At 42.6% G+C, this 17861-nt stretch overlaps 1 protein-coding gene across 11 annotated transcripts in view; it reads left to right on the top strand.

The window, feature by feature from the left end:
* The window catches only part of KCNIP1 (potassium voltage-gated channel interacting protein 1), a 1275893-nt gene that overhangs the window by 455166 nt on the left and 802866 nt on the right, over positions 1–17861 (top strand). For all 11 annotated transcript variants that reach the window (XM_075856391.1, XM_075856388.1, XM_075856387.1 and 8 more), the window contains one exon: positions 13108–13215. In XM_075856391.1, coding sequence (XP_075712506.1) covers positions 13108–13215 — 108 coding nt within the window. The remainder of the gene's footprint in view (positions 1–13107; positions 13216–17861) is intronic.

The following is a 17861-nucleotide window of genomic DNA, read 5'->3' as shown; positions in this document are numbered from 1 at the left end:
TTACAAACTGCTTTATTATTAACAAACAAAATAAAGTAAAAAAGTTACACATATTTGGTATCGCAGCGCCCGTAACGACCCCAAAAATAAACTTATTACATCATTTAACCCGCACGGTGAACGTCATAAAAAATAAAATAAAAAACCATCCAAAAATTGCTGTTTTCTTTGAATCCAGCCTTAAAAAAAATGTGATAAAAAGTGATCAAAAAGTCGCATCTACTCCAAAATGGTACCGATAAAAACTACAAGTCCTCCCGAAAAAAAAAGCCCTCCTACAATTGCATCGGCGAAAAAATAAAAACGTTACGGCTCTTCAAATATGAAGACACAAAAAATAATTTTGAATTTTGAAAAAAAAGTGTTTTCACTGTGTAAAAGTAGTAAAACATAGAAAAACAATACAAATTTGGTATCGTTGCAATCGCAACAACCCGCTGAATAAAGTTATTGTGTTATTTATACCACACGGTAAACGGCATAAATTTAGGACGCAAAAAAGTGTGGCGAAATTGCTGATTTTTTTCTATTCCCCCCAAAAAAAAGTTAATAAAAGTTAATCCATAAATTCTGTGTACCCCAAAATGGTGCTATTAAAAATTACAACTTGTCCCGCAAAAAACAAGACTTTATACAGCTATGTCAATGCAAAAATAAAAAGGCTATAACTCTTTGAATGAGACGATGAAAAAAACTTAAAAAATGCCTTGGTCATTAAGGTCTAAAATAGGCTGGTCATTAAGGGGTTAAATCACTTTTTTTTTAATTCTATTTTGGGAGGGTTAGTGACCAAAAAATAGCGGTTAAAATAGCATGATATTATTAGAGTTCGGGTCGTTACAGACACAGTAATACCAAATATGTGTACTTTTTTAAATGTTTTCAGTTTTTTCCTATTACAGCAGGGTGTTGGCTGTGACAAACAGCTCACACCCACGGCTAATGGAGCAAGCCCCCCTTCTGAGCCTGCTCCATTTTCTTGGCCCTAATAGCAAGCCTAATAGGCGGGGCCTAAAAGGCTTCCGTGCTTGGCAGACCAGGATGCCATTGTTAGGCCATGGCAACCATCGGCATTGCCCGATACTACGTCTCAGGGTCGCCGACAGGCTAGAAACCATCTAGATGCATTGATCGCTTTTGATAGCTGCATCTAAGGGGTTAATTGGCCAGATCAGCGGCTAGCTCTGGTCCTGGCCGTTACAACGGGGTGTCAGCTATAATATACAGCCGACACCTGGCGGGGAGCCAGTTCCATTACTATCACGGACGGTTGCGTGGGAAAGAGCTAACACACCAGTGCCCACCACATAACTATACGTGATTTTGCAGGAAGAGGTTAAAACTGTTCAAAAATTAAAATAAATAAATGTCAAAAAACCAAAACCCACCTTTTTGCCTCATACGTATTTTATTAGAGGAAGAAAATGAAAATGTTAAAGTAAACACTTTTGGTATCGCCTCATCCGTAACAACCAGAACTTAAACGCCTTAAAAAATAAAAACAAAAAATAATGCCAGAATTCCCTTTTTTTTGGTCAGCTCGCCTCCAAAAAAATGGAATGAAAAGTGATCAAAAGGTCACTTCAATGGGTGCGTGATGTGAGAAAAACGCTGAAATATAGAACCTGTCGTGAGTTTTACGCAGCGGACTCACGCTGCGCAAAAATCACGGGCAGTCCGCACTACCCCATAGACTTGCATAGGTCCGTGCGACCCGCGTGAAAATCACATGGGTTGCACGGACGTAAATCACGTTCGTGTAAATCCGCCCTTACACAGCTTTCTTGACAAAAAAAAACAAAAAGTTATGGCTCTTAGAATATGGTGACACAAAAAATAAATGATTTAAGAAACAAAAAGTAATTTCATTGTGCAAACACTATAATACATAAAAAAAACTATATACATATGGTATCGATGTAATTGTATCGGCTGACAGAATAAAGTTAAGATGTTATTTATAGAACACGGTGAACACTGTAAAAAAAAAGTTAATAAACACCAGTACCAGAACTGCTGTTTTTTGGTCACCTTGCTTACCCAAAAAATTGAATAAAAAGTGATCAAAAGTTGTATGTACCCCAAAATGGAAAAAAATGGTGAAAACGACACATAGTCCTGCAAAAAAAACAACTTTTGCACAGCTCCATCGACGAAAAAATAAAGAAGATACGGCATTATAAACTGAAATACCAGTAAAACCCCAAACAAAACTACTATCAAGCAAAATATTTGCTCCAAAATCCAAATGGCACTCCCAGCCCTACAGCGTGCCCAAACAGCAGTTTACTTTCACATACCATATGTCATTACCGTAACTGGGAGTACTTGCTTAACTGTTTGAGGTATTTGTCTTCAGTGCCACAAACCAGGGGCGTAGCTAAAGGCTCATGGGCCCCGATGCAAAAGTTCTTATTGGGCCCCCCCCGCAAACTCCTCATGGCCGACGGTCCGCAGCTTTCAGCTGCATCTCTGGGTCTCCTAAGTGACCCAACAATGCAGCACTAGCAGCCGGGGCGTCACTAAGGCTGGGTTCACACACCCTATTTACGGACGTAATTCGGGCGTTTTAGCATTAAATTACGTCCGAAAATGCGGCTCAAAAGCGTTGGCAAACGTCTGCCCATTCATTTGAATGGGTCTTACGATATTCTGTACCGACGGTCATTTTTTTTACGCGCCGCTGTCAAAAGGCGGCGTGTAAAAAAGACGCCCGCGTCAAAGAAGTGCCTGTCATTTCTTCAGACGTAAATATAGCCTTTTCCATGGACTCCATAGAAAAACAGCTCCAATTACGTCCGTAATGGACGCAGCGAAAGACGCCTGCACACGCCTTTACGGCTGAAATTACGGTGCTGTTTTCTCCTGAAAACAGCACCGTAATTTCAGCCGTAACGGACGCTGCCGTGTGAACATACCCTCAGGGCCTAAAATTTCAGGGGAAATAGCCCCAATACATATGTGTCCGCCCAAAAAAAAATGTGTGTATAGGAGACAGTGTTAAAGGGGGTGGGGTAATAGCGGGATTCACTGGTTAGTGACACCCACTATTACTACCGCCTTTATAAACAGGGTCAATAGGGTTATGCCTAGTTCCCCTACCTTTTCCTTAGGCCTCATGCACACGACCGTGTTTTTGCGGCCGCAATTCCCCCGAAAATCCACGGGAGAATTGCGGCCCCATTCTTTTCTATGGGGCCGTGCACACGACCAAAGTTTTTGCGGTCCGTGCACGGCCCGGGAGCCCGGACCGCAGAAAGAACGGGCATGTCTTATTACGGCCCGGTTCTGCGGTCCGGGCTCATTGAAAACAATGGCCGCGGCCATGTGCATGTGCGGGCGGCCTGCGGCTGACAGTCCGCTGACAGTCCGCAGCCGGCCGACCCGAAAATCACGGCCGTGCACACGGCTACGGTCGTGTGCATGAGGCCTTATACTAACGTCGATCTAATTGCTTTAGCGGCTACTCAAGGGAATAAGACCGTATAGTAAATAAAGGTAATATTTATTAACATACAGTAATCACTCTCATATGTATAATACAGTAACTAATCACAGTACAGTATAAACACAGTATCACAATATTATACCGCCACCCACTTACCTAAACATACACAGAATACAGTTACGTTACAACACAATACAATACACATAAGTTACTTGTGATTCTCACACGCTCTCTATCTCTATCCCACTCCCTCCTAATATAACTTTCCCTATACACTAAGGGTTAATACGGGATAAGGAGGAACAAGGGGAATGGGTTACTGTGTAAAACAGACAGCAAGGGTTAACTCAGGGACTCTGGGACAGCAAGGGTTAACTCAGGGACAGCAAGGGTTAACTCAGGGACAGCAAGGGTTAACTCAGGGACAGCAAGGGTTAACTTAGGGAGAACAAGGGGTTTACTTACTCAGGGAGAGCAAGGGGTTAACTCAGGGAAGCAAGGGTTAACTCTGGGACAGTAGGGACTCAGGGAGAGCAAGGGGTTAACTTAGGGAAGCAAGGGTTAACTCAGGGACAGTAGGGACAGTACTTAGGGAGATCAAGGGGTTAACTCAGGGAAGCAAGGGTTACAGCAGGAGGAGACAGGGAGAGACAGGGTTAAGTGTAGCTGCTGCTACACTTGATACTTAGCGTGACTTTGTGGAGCAGCAGAGGCAGGAGCAGGAGCCCAGGTCTTTGGAGGAGAGAGAGGCGAGCCGGGTCGGTGGTGTGGGAGGCAGGCAGCTCTCAGCAGATCGTAGCTCCAGCTAGCTTTGGCTCCTGAGCGTACCGACGCAGGGCTATTTAACCCTGTCGGTACGCTCGCAGCGGGGAATGTGGCGCTTGCCCCTGGCTAGCATGGGTCGGCATGGTGATAATGTATCACCAGCTGACTCATGAGCGCCCGCACGAGACAGTCCGTGCGCGCGGGAGACTTGAAATGGAGACAGGGGATAACTATCCCTTGTCTCCATGGTTTCCTAACAAAGCAGGGCCATGCTAATTGTCCTGCTCTGCTTCCAACCGCATTCATGACCAGGGCTGTTGTTGTTACAGCCCTGGCTCATGACACATTATATGTATTATACATACACACATATATTATATATATGTGTATATATATATATACATATACACTGTATACATACACACTATATTTATATATATATATATATATATATATATATAGACACTTCCCTTTACAGACAGCATCGCATATCTATAGCACTACGACCCTATAAACTATGGATATGATTAGATACATTGGCTCAGCAGACAGTATCACACATGATAGGATTAGATACAGTGGCTGAACAGACAGTATCACACATGATAGGATTAGATACAGTGGCTGGGCAGACAGTATCACACATGATAGGATTAAATAGAGTGGCTGAGCAGACAGTATCACACATGATAGGATTATATACAATGACTCAGCAGACAGTATCACACATGATCGGATTAGATACATTGGCTCGGAAGGCAGTATCACACATGATAGGATTAGAGATAGGCCCAGCAGACCGTATCACACATGATTGGATTAGATATAGGGCCCAGCAGACAGTATCACACATGATAAGATTAGATACAGGGCCCAGCAGACAGTATCACACATGATTGGATTAGATACAGGGCTCAGCTCGCTGACATTGCGGCTCCAGCGCTGGACTCAGGAAAGGTAAGAATAATAATTTTGCTTCTTTATATCTTACTGATTATTTTTGTGTGTTTGTGTTTTTTTTACAGGTACGGTTGTTGGACTACTTCGGATTCGAGGACTTCAATGACGAAGTTTTTTTTATTCTCAATAAAATGGTTAATGAGGGTTGTGTTTTTTTATTGCAATAAAATATTTTTTCTATGTGCTTGTATCTTTTTAAACTTTATTATCACTGCCTTAGTAATGGCCGCTGGCTGATTGACAACCTCCATTACTAAGGCGGGTCTTAATGTTAGCAGGTGCAGAGGCCAACACTAACCCCCATTATTACCCCGGTACCCACCGCCTTCCCGACCATTTGTAGTGATGGTCAGGCACCAGGGTGGCCGCAGGCTGGTAGTATTAGGCTGGGGAAGGCCAAAAGCAGTGGCCCTTCCCACCCTGGTAATGCTGCCTGCTGCTGCTGTGTTGTATCTGGCTGGTTATGAAAATTGGGGGGGACCCCACATCGTTCTTTCCAATTATTATTATTATTTTTTTTAAATGACGTGGGGTCCCCCCCATTTTTCATAACCAGCCAGATACAATAAAGCAGCAGCAGCCTAGCATTACCAGGGTGGGAAGGGCCACTGTTTCCGGCCTTTCCCCTACTGATACTACCAGCCTGCGGCCGCCCCAGTGGCCGACCATCACTACAGATGGTCAAGTACTGGATGGTACCTGGCTCTTCCCAGCACCCCTAGTGGCGGTGGGTACCGGGGTAATATTGGGGGTTAGTGTTAGCCTCTGCACCGGCTAACACTAAGCCCTACCTTAGCAATGGATGCTGTCAATCAGCTGGCGGCTATTACTAAGGCGGTAGTAATATAGTTTAAAAAAAACACAAAGACATAGAAAAAATATTTTATTGAAATAAAAAAAAAAAACACACAACCCTCGTTAACTATTTTATTGATAATAAAAAAAAAGCCGTCATCGAAGTAGTCCTGGAATCCGACGTAGTCCAACGACCGAACCTGTAAGAAAACACACCAAAAAAAACGATTAGTAACACATGTGTTAGGCTTAGATACAGGGCCCATGTGTGATACTGTCTGTGGGATCCTGTATCTAAGCCTACCACAACGTAGGCTTAGATACAGGGTCCAGCAGACAGTAATCTTATACAGTATAAGATTACTGTGTGCTGGGGCCCTGTATCTAAACCTACAGTGTGGTAGGCTTATATACAGAGCCCAGCAGACAGGATTACACATGGGCCATGTATCTAAGCCTACCATGTGATTGGCTTAGATACAGGGCCCAGCAGACAGGATCACACAATCTGTGATCCTGTCTCATGGGCCCCCTAAGCCTGCTACATCGTAGGCTTAGGGGTTGTGCAGTCCCTAAACATTGATGGCCTATCCTCAGGATAGGCCATCAATAGCTGATGTGTCTCCCGGGACCCGCCAATCAGCTGTTTTGAAGGGGCCGCAGCACTCGTACGACAGCTGCTTCCCCTTCATTTCAGTACTCGCTCACACTGTGAATCGCCGACACCGATTCACAGTGTGATCGGAATGAAGGGAAAACAGCTCTCGTACGAGTGCTGTGGCCCCTTCAAAAAAGCTGATTGGTGGGTCCCGGGAGTCGGACCCCGCCAGTCAGGGCTAATCTTACCTTCCTCTTCAGCTGCGGCGGTAGTTCTGTCGTCTCGATGCTGTGCGCGGAGCATAGCGCTGTGACGTCATGCGCTGCGCACAGCCCTTTACGTCAGGACCTCCGCAGCGATCCGGAACCAGGAAGGTAAGTACAGTCTGTTACTATAGTAACAGGGGCCCGCGGCCCGAGTTACTATAGTAACTTTTTATTGATGTGGTTCGGGGGGCTGTGGGCAATTGCGACCGCTGCGACCCCTATAGCTACGCCAGTGCCACAAACTAAGCAGAACATATTACAAACAAATGACATATCAGCGGAAAATTGCACATTTTTACTTTGCACAATCCGCTACGCATTATTTTCTGGCAAAAAGCACCTGTGGGATAAAAATGCTCACTACTCCTCTTGATAAATTCCTTGAGGCGTTTGCAAAATGGAGTCACTTCTTGGAGGTTTGTTTTACGATTTGACCTCTAAATCGCCAAAATATGCCTCAAATGGGCATAAAGATTTTTCAATCCTGGACCCTGTTGTATGTTCATGCAAAAGACTAGGGCAAAATGTAAGGTGTTTCTAAAGCCAGAAAACAGTATAATAATTAGAGAGCTGTCTTTTCATAGTGGCACGAACTGGGCACCACATACTGGGCACTGAAATTTCCGTATCTGTGGAAAAATTAGAATTTTCACTTTGCACTATCTGCTGCGCAGTAATTTGGGGACCTATGGGGTAAATGCTCACTATACCCCTAGATATATTCCTTGAGGGATGTAAATTGAAAAATTGAGACCCCTTCTGAACCAGTGGGGGCATTATACTGTATAAGAGCAGCTATGGGGCATTATACTGTATAAGGGCAGCTATGGGGCTATTATACAGTATGGGGGCAGCTATGGGAACATTATGCTATATGGGTCAGCTATGAGGGCATTATGCTTTATGGGTCAGCTGTGGGGAAATTATACTGTATTAGGGCAGCTATGGGGCATTATACTGTATGGGGGCAGCTATGGGGGTATCATACTGTGTGGGGGCATATATGGACAGTGACATCAGGGGTTCCCTCTAGAAGTGGAATCCCCAGCCAGAGCGACGGCAACGCTCTGGCAGAGGATTCCGTTCCTGGAGGAGCCACTGATGTCACTGTCCATATATGGACAGTGACATCGAGGTCTTCCCTGGGCTCAGCGCTTAAATTAGTGCTGTGCCCGGGGTGTCCTCTGTACTAATGCTGAAGCAGGAAGCTGATGGTTCCCTTCTTCAGCATTGGGTTCAACTGTATCTGCGTCCTGAGAACGGGACACAGCCCAGAATCCAGGACTGTCCCGCTGAATCCGGGACGGTTGGGAGGTATACAATACCCCTAGATAGATTTCTTAAGGGGTGTCGTTTCACAATGCGGTATTTCTGTACTTGTGAGAAATTGGTTTACAAGTGTCTTTCTTCTTTATTCCTTATGAAAATGAAAAAATCTGTGCTAAAGCTTAATTTTATGCGAAAAAAAAAATCATTTTCACAGCCTAATTCTAATGAATTCAGCAAAAAACATGTTGGGTCATAATGCTCACTATACCGCAAGATAAATTCCTTTGGGTACAGTTACCAACATGGTGTCTATTTGGGGGTGTTTCCTATGTCACCACAAGACCGACATGGTCGCTAAAAAATTATTTAATAAAAAGGAGGCCCCAAAATCTACTGGGTGCTCTTCCAATTCTGAGGCTTGTGTTTAAGTCCAGTAGCACACTAGGGCCATATGTGGGATATTTCTAAAAACTGTAGAATCTGGGCAATAAATATTGAGTTTTGCTTCTCTGGTAAAACTTTGTGTTACATTTAAAAAAAATGGATTAAAATGTAATTTCTGCAAAATAAATTCAATTGATCAATTTTACCTCCACTTTAATCCTGTTAAACGCCTATAGGGTTAAGAAACTTTCTAAATGCCCTTTTGAACCCTATGAGGGGGTCCAGTTTTTAAAATGGGTTAATTCATGGGGTTTCTAATAGTAGAACCCTTAATGACAGTTCAGAACTGAACTGGTCCCTAATAAAATAGGTTTTGGAAATTTTCTTGAAAATTGAGAAATTGGTGCTAAAATTCTAAGTCTTGTGATATCCTAGAAACACGATTCACTGAACTCCTCAAACAAATTTTACCTCAAACATAAAGTGCAATGTGTCACAGGCAAACATTCTCAGAATTGATTGGATAAGTTAAACCATTCCAAAGTTATTACCACACAAAGTATCCAAAAGGCCAAAACTGGGTTTGTCTCTAAGGGTATGTTCACATGGCAGCGTCCGTAACGGCTGAAATTACGGGGCTGTTTCCAGGAGAAAACAGCCCCGTCATTTCAGCCGTAACAGCATGTGCAGGTGCTTGAACGCCGCATCCATTACGGATGTAACTGGAGCTGGTTTTCCATGGAGTCCATGGAAAACGGCTCCATTTACGTCTGAAGAAGTGACATGACACTTCTTTGGCGCGGGCGTCTATTTACGTGCCGTCTTTTGACAGCGACTCGTAAATATACACCTCGTGTGAACAGACAAACGTCAGCCCATTGCTTTCAATGGGCAGATGTTTGTCAACGCTTTCAAGCCGTAATTTCGGACGTAATTCGGGGGTTAAAACGCCCGAATTACGTCCGTAAATAGGCCGTGTGAACATACCCTAAGGGTTTAGCATAAAAGTATGTCCACACGTAGCGTAAAAACTGTATTTTCTGCAACGGATTTAATTGCGGAACATCCGCAGCATAGTACTGTAGCAGTAGTGCGGATGAGATTTGAACAAATCTCATCTAAACTCTGCGTTTAAAATATGTCGAAAAAACGTTCAGAAAGTGACCTGTGTTTTTGTTTTGTTTTTAAATCCCCAGCATGCCAATTTTTGCTTCGGAATGGCTGCTTTTCTGTTGAGGGTTTTCCCTATTGAATTCAACAAATAGCAGATGTTACAATTTTTGTGGCGGAAAAGCTGTGATTCCGCTGCAAAAATCGCAATGCAGAAAACAAGATTCTACTTACACAGATCTCTATGCTTCTGCATCCAGCCCGGCCTCCAAGGATTACATTTCATTACATGTGACTGCTGCAGCCAATCACTAGCTACAGCAGTCACATTGGATGGAACGTCATCCCAGGAGGACGGGTTGGATGCATAGAGATCTGGACGAACAATAGAAGAAAGCATCGCTATGACAATGGCCAGCGGCAACTATAAGCTTTTTTATTCATTTTAAATTTTAAAAAAGCTATTTTTTTTTATTTTCAAGTGCAATTGTTGGGGTGGAATCGCAGTGTTTCTGCGTGAAAAGTCGCAAAACTTGGCTATTTGTTGCGGGTTTTACATCCCCATTGAATTCAATGGTAGAAAACCCGCAACAGAGAAGCAACGAATAAGCAGCATAAGTTGACATGCTGCAGGTTTAACCCCTTAACAATCACCTTATAGCCTTATTACGGCGACCGTTCGGGGTAGTTCTACTGAAGCGCCGCCTTTTCAAGGCAGCACCTCATATTTAACCCCTCAGATGAGGCTCTCAATAACGAGATGCGGCTCCCTCTCTCACCCCACTGGCATCCCGCGAAGAAATTGTGGGGTGTCAATGGTTTCTATGGCAGCCTGGGGCCTAACAAGTTAGGCCCACAGGTCTGCCTCTAGTGATTGCCATGGCCTATCACATGCCTGTCAGTTTTACACTGACAGGCAATAATACAATGCAATACAGGAGTATTGCAGTGTATTAGAAAAGCAATCAAAATATTGCACAGTAAAGTCCCCTAATAGGACTAAAAAAAATGTAAAAAAAGTTTTTAATAAAGTTTTAAATAAATAAATAAAAGTCCTAAGTAAAAAAAAAAAAAATTAAGAACCCACTTTTCCCCTTACAAAATACTTTATTATGAAAAACAGTTAAAAGTTACATATATTTGGTATCGCCGCGTCCGTAACGACCCCAACTATAAAACAATAAATTTTTTTAACCCGCACGGTGAACGGTGTAAAGCAAATAAGATATAAAACAATTCCAGAATTGCTGTTTTCTTTTCATCCTGCCTTCAACAAAATTTGATAAAAAGTGATAAAAAAAAAGTCACATGTACTCCAAAATGGGACCATTAAAAACTTTAAGTTGTCCCGCAATAAATAAAACTGCATCGGCAGAAAATTTAAAAAGTTATGACGCCTAAAATATGGTGACATAAAAACAAATAATTTTGGGGAAAAAAGTGTTTTTACTGCGTAAAAGCAGTAAAACATAAAAAAACCTATATAGATATGGTATCGCCGCTATTGTTACGACCCGCTAACTAAAGTTATTACGTTATTTATACCACAAGGTAAACGGTGTAAATTTAAGACGCAAAAAAGATTGGTAAAATTTCCGTCTTTTTTTTACACTACCCCGCCAAACAAGTCAATAAAGTTCATGTACCTCAAAATGGTGCTATTAAAAAATACAACTTGTCCCGCAAAAAAAAAGTCTTTATACAGCTATGTCGACGAAAAAAGAAAAAAGTTATAGCTTTTTGAATGCGACGATTGAAAAACGTAAAAAATTGCTTGGTGATTAAAGTTTAAAATACCTTCGGTATTAGGGGTTAACATCCGCACCGCAGGTAAATTTATGAACGTTTTTACTGCAGATTTTTTCTGCAGCGTGTGCATTTAATTTCTTCAAATCTCATTTACTTTGCTGCTACTGTAAATGCTGCGTAATTTCCGCACAGAATTTAATTGCGGAAATTCCGCAGCATTTACTCTACGAGGGAGCCCGGCCTTATAGCAGCAGCAAGTGGAGGAGATTTGAACAAATCACATCCACAAGCTGCAGAAAAAAAAATGCAGAAAACGTGTTTGCCACGCGTTTCGGAGTTTCTTTTTAATGCATGAAATGCAAAAACAGCTGGGGGTTTTTGGTCAATAAACGCGCCAAGAAAGCGCTTCAAATGAGTGGCGCTTTTTTTTTACTTTCAATGATTTCAATGGAGATTCAGAAGTGGAAATCTTTAGGGCACGTTCAGACGTGTCCAAATTTTTCCGCTGGAAATGTTGCTGCAGATTCGAGGCTATTACGCAACGAATCTGCATCAACATTTGCATATTTGACAGGTAATTCGGACGTTACGGATATCACAGCGGACTTGCCGCAGATTTCAGTTTTGCTTTGCAAAGGCTTAAATCCGCAGTAAAATTCTGCTTCCCTGCAACAAAATGTGCATGCTGCAGAGTGAAAATTATGCACCGCAGTCTAAATTGCACAGTAATTTTTTTGCAACGTCTGAACTAGGTTACCTAAAAATGTATAGAAACCAATGTAAAAAACGGCTCCTGCAGATTTCCATTGCGGAATTCAACAGCAATTCCTTCACGTTTGAATATGCCCTGTTCACACTGAGTTTTTTTGCAGGCAGAACAAATCTGGAATCAAGGAATTTTGACCTGCCAGTGCTTTTTTGCTCCGGTTTTCGCTGCCTCCTTAGTTTTGAAGTTAATGCAAGGCAAAAAAATTCCTCTCAATGAAAGTTCAGAGGCACTTTTTTTCCTACGAGCGGCCAAAAGACACCCTCGAAAAAAAATGCCTGCCTCTTAATGAAATGAATGGGAGAGGGCGATTTCAGAAGTTTTGTGGCGCTGATTCTGATGCGGTTTCTGCGTCAAAATCAGCACCAGCAAACTCTGTGTGAACATGGCCCAAGATAGGGCATGCTGGTTTTTTTTCCACTTGCGGTCAAGAAACGCTTGGGAAGAAAAAAGCCTGTGCCTTTCATTGAAATCAATGGGGGGAGATTTAAGCATTTTTTGTTATTAATCCCGACGCGGTTTCCACGTTAAAATCAATGCCAAAAAACTCTTGTGTCAATAGTTTTATTGTCAGGTGGAAAAATCTGCCTCAAAATTCCTTTAGGATTTTTCAGGCAGATTTGAAATGCCAGTGTATTTTTATGGGTTTTTTTTTTAGCTGTTTTTTGCCACATTTTTTTATTGGGTTTTTTTTTAATGAGTCCCATGCATAAAATGCACCAAAAATTGCTTCAAACGGTTGGCGAATTTTTTTTCCTGCCTCCCATTAATTTCAATTAAAGTTCAAGGCCTAAACTGCTCCAAGAACTCTGGAACTCTGTGTGAACTGGGTTTTAGAGACAGTTTACAAGTTTCTAACAGCTCTATAATTTTTGAGGTGAGAGAAAATATTGTCCCCTTAGGTGAGAAAAAAAAAAATTTCTGTAAAAAAAACTATTTTCATACATCGTTTACAATTCATAACTTCTATGAATAATTTACTGTATTTTTCTTGTAGGATTTTGTAGCAGCATTGTCAATTTTGTTAAGAGGATCAATTCATGAAAAGCTGAGGTGGACTTTCAATCTCTATGATCTAAATAAAGATGGATACATCAATAAAGAGGTATATATTATACTAAATATTTATTATTTTTATGATTATTGTCAAGAATTTAGGGCCTGTGAAAATATTTTTTAACAAAACATTTTATGAATAAACGTTCGTTAATTGCTAAACACTTGGCCATATGTTCTTTGAGAGGCCACAACCCACGGATTTATATATGCAGTACAATGCATAATTTTTTACCCCCCATCTCAATCCTAATAAATTCTGTTTCTCTTTATAAATATTTTTTTGGGGTTCATATCTGATGTAATTCTTTAGCAACTCTGGTTTATCGTTAACAATTAAACATGTCAATACTAAACAAAAAAATTAGATTTTCATATCAAAATGATAAAATGCCATGTTACAAAAACGACTGCACCTTTTTATAATACAACTTAAATCAACCCTCCGATTCCGTGACGACATTTTAAATATGATGGTGCATATGAAGTAATATTACTCGGTGCGCTCCACCTGCGCCCCTATGACGCTTTAGGTGTAGTCCAAAAATAGTTGCAGTGCTTCCTAGACTACGTGTCTGAGATACTCTCACTGTACTCGGATTAGCTTGACCTGCTCACATGAGCAGTTCTGCCCAATCCGAGAACATAGGGAGCGTCTTAGACTCTGAGAAGCGCTGTGGCCATTTTGAGACTAACACAGAGAAGACCCTAAAACGTCAGATTCACGGCAAAGGAGTGCAGCTCTAGGGCAACAGGTAATATTACTCCATACACCCATATACTTTTATGGATGCGGTGATACCAGATATGCTAATTTAAAAAAAAAAAATGTATTACATTTTTTTGGAGAGGAAATTAAAAAAAAAGGTGTTTTTTTTAAACTATTAATATATATTTTTTTATTTATTAAAAAAAACCTTTATTTAACAGTATTAACTTTTAAATATAACTTTTTTTATTAGTCCTCCTAGGGGCCTTAAACCGGCGATCGTTGGATTACTTGCACTATATACTGCAATATTAATGTATTGCAGTACTGTATATTGTGATTCTGAGATTAACCTATTAACACCTGCCGAAGCACAAAGATGGCAGACCTAGGGGACTTGATTACCTCCCCAGGCTACCATCTCAACCATTGAGACCCCGCAATCGCGGTCGATGCAACGTTATAGCCCCCTGTTTCTAACGGCTTAGATGCCGTGGTTCAGCCCACGTGGAAGAGGAGAGGAGGGCAAGCCGGAGATGTGCAGGTAGCTTGCTAGAAAAGGAGGAATATATGTGATCCTCCTTCTCAGGGGCGTAGGGGGGGCAGGCATGGCACGTTCCCTGGGCGCAACTAAGAGGGAAGGTGGGGGAGAGCCAGGGCCGCACCATCCATGACAGTGGCCTGCTGCCCCCTGAGGGGGAGGCGGTGCCACTGAAACCAGCTGCCTCCTCCCCCCTGCACTTTAGTTGTACTTGCATCTTTCAACGACGCAAGCAGAGCGATTGCTTCTTTGCGCCGCTTGCATCTATGAAAGGCCCCGATTGGCATGGCAGAATGCATTGTCACCAGACGGCGCGGGAACGGAATTAAGGTATGTTAATTTTTTTTTTATCCCAATAAAAATGTGAGTGGCATTATCTACAGGGGGGCTCTATCTACAGGGGGTGCTGTATACAGTGGGAGCTATATGTGGATCACTATAGGGGGAGCTTTATGTGATTCACTATATACATAGGTGGGCTATATGTGGAGCACTATTTATAGGGGAGATATATGTAGGGCACTATCTACAGGGGTGGGCTATATGTTGGACACCATATACAGGGATGGGCTATATATAGAGCACTATCTATAGGTAGAGCTCTATGTGAGGCACTATCTACAGGGGTGGGATATATGTTGGGCACTATAGACAGGGGTGGACTATATGTGGAGCACTATCTATAGGTAGAGCTCTATGTGAGGCACTATCTACAGGAGTGGGATAAATGTTGGACACTATACGTATACAAGTGTGGGGTATATGTGGAGCACTCTACAGGGGTGGGCTATACATTGGGCACTAAAGGGGAGCTATATGTGGGGCACTATATACTGGAGGAGCTATACGTGGAGCACTATATACACCACATTTGTAAAGGATCTGCCAGGCACAGCTTCAGGGTTAACTCCCTTAATTAATCAGTCAGCACCTGAATCTACATCCCTGAGACTGACTCCAGCTTCCACCACTCAGGCTGGCAGGCTTAGGAGTGGGAGAGCCTATCGCAACCTGGCCAGACTCAGCTAGCTCCCGCCCTCGGTCTATTTAAGCCTGCCTTTCCTGTTCCTCCAGTGCTTGTGATTCTTTTTCGTGTGGTTTCCTGGCCCGGCTACAGCTCCTTCTATTTTGTTCCTGCTCCATACAGACCCTCGCTTACTGACTACTCTTCTGCTCTTCGTTTGGTACCTCGCACACTCCTGGCTTGACTCGGCTCGTTCACCACTCTGGTTGCTCACGGTGTTGCCGTGGGCAACTGCCCTTTCCCTTGCTTGTATTCCCTTGTATGTTTGTCGTGCACTTACTGAGTGCAGGGACCGCCGCCCAGTTGTACCCCGTCGCCTAGGGCGGGTCGTTACAAGTAGGCAGGGACAGAGTGGCAGGTAGATTAGGGCTCACTTGTCCGTTTCCCTACCCCCGGTCATTACAACATTCCAAATTATTATGCAAATGTTATTTTTCGCTGATTTTCCTAAATAGTCAATGCAAATGACAGTCAGTATAATCTTCAAGCCATCAACCGTTGGAGTATAATGCAAATTTTATTGAACAAATCTCCTAATGATAACAGATTTTTTTTTAGAAGTAAAAATCTCAAAATGCACTGTTTTAAATTATTATGCACAACAGAGATCAAAACATTTTAAAGGTTGTAAAGAGAACTTAAATGGTAATTTGTTGAATTTGCAGCATCAGGAGGTCATATTTACAAAAGCTCTTTTAATCCAAAACAACGTAACAGGCCAAGTTACATGTTAACATAGGACCCCCTCTTTGATATCACCTTGGCAATTCTTGCATCCATTGAATATGTGAGTATTTGGACAGTTTCTTCTTGAATATCTTTGCAGGATGTCAGAATAGCCTCCCAGAGCATCTGTTTTGATGTGAACTACCTCCCACCCTCATAGATATTTTGCTTGAGGATGCCCCAAAGGTTCTCAATAGGGTTGAGGTCAGGGGAACATGGGGGCTACACCATGAGTTTCTCTCATTTTATGCCCATAGCAGCCAATGACCCAGAGGTATTCTTTGCAGCATGAGATGATGCATTGTCATGCATGAAGATAATTTTGCTACGGAAGGCGCGGTTCTTTTTTTTGTACCACGGAAGAAAGTGGTCAGTCATGAACTCTACGTACTTTGCAGAGGTCATTTTCACACCGTCAGGGACCCTAAAGGGGCCTACCAGCTCTCTCCCCATGATTCCAGCCCAAAACATGACTCTGCCACCTCCTTGCTGACGTCGCAGCCTTGTTGGGACATGGTGGCCATTCACCAACCATCCACTACTCCATCCATCTGGACCATCCAGGGTTGCACGGCACTCATCAGTAAACAACACGGTTTGAAAATTAGTCTTCATGTATTTCTGAGCCCACTGCAACCGTTTCTGCTTGTGAGCATTGTTTAGGGGTGGCCGAATAATAGCTTTATGCACACTTGCAAACCTCTGGAGGATCCTACACCTTGAGGTTCGCGGGACTCCAGAGGCACCAGCGGCTTCAAATACCTGTTTGCTGCTTTGCAATGGCATTTTAGCAGCTGCTCTCCTAATCCTATTAATTTGTCTGGCAGAAACCTTCCTCATTATGCCTTTATCTGAACGAACCCGTCTGTGCTCTGAATCAGCCACAAATCTTTTCACAGTACGATGATCACGCCTAAGTTTTCTTGAAATATCCAATGTTTTCATACCTTGTCCAAGGTATTGCACTATTTCACGCTTTTCGGCAGCAGGGAGATACTTTTTCTTTCCCATATTCCTTGAAACCTGTGGCCTGCTTAATAATGTAGAACGTCCTTCTTAAGTAGTTTTCCTTTGATTGGGCACACCTGGCAAACTAATTATCACAGGTGTCTGAGATTGATTACAATGATCCAAAGAGCCCTAAGACACAATACCATCCATGAGTTTCATTGAAAAACTAATAATTAAATGTTTATGACACTTAAATCCAATGTGCATAATAATTTGGAACACGATGTACAGGGGGCTATATGTGGGGCACTATCTACAAGGATCTTCATGTGGGGCACTATCTACAAGGGGCGGTATATATATGTGGGGAACTATTTTCAGAGAGGGCTATAGGTGGGGCACTATATACAGAGGGGGATATATGTAGGCCACTATCTACAGGGGTGGTTATATGTAGGGCACTATCTACAGGGGGCTGTATGTGGGGCACTATCTACAGGGGCTCCTTGGGGGCCACTATGTACAGGGGGGACAGTGGGTGTGTGACAGTGTATGGCGCTATTTTATTTAGGGGCACAGTGTCTGGCACCATTAGAACTTTATCTTCGTTTATAGGAGAATAATTTTTTGAAAAGTGAGAAGCTGTAGACATCTGAGCGGCAAACTGCAGAAATGGGCTGTGGCCGGGAGGAGTCATCATAGAGGTCTGGACCGGATGGAGAAGAAAAGAGAAAAAGAAAAACT

Source organism: Rhinoderma darwinii, chromosome 3 (assembly GCF_050947455.1).
Source record: "Rhinoderma darwinii isolate aRhiDar2 chromosome 3, aRhiDar2.hap1, whole genome shotgun sequence".
Lineage (NCBI taxonomy): Eukaryota > Metazoa > Chordata > Amphibia > Anura > Rhinodermatidae > Rhinoderma > Rhinoderma darwinii.
The sequence above is the reverse complement of the archived record's forward strand: the minus strand, read 5'-3'. Positions and strand labels throughout refer to the sequence as shown.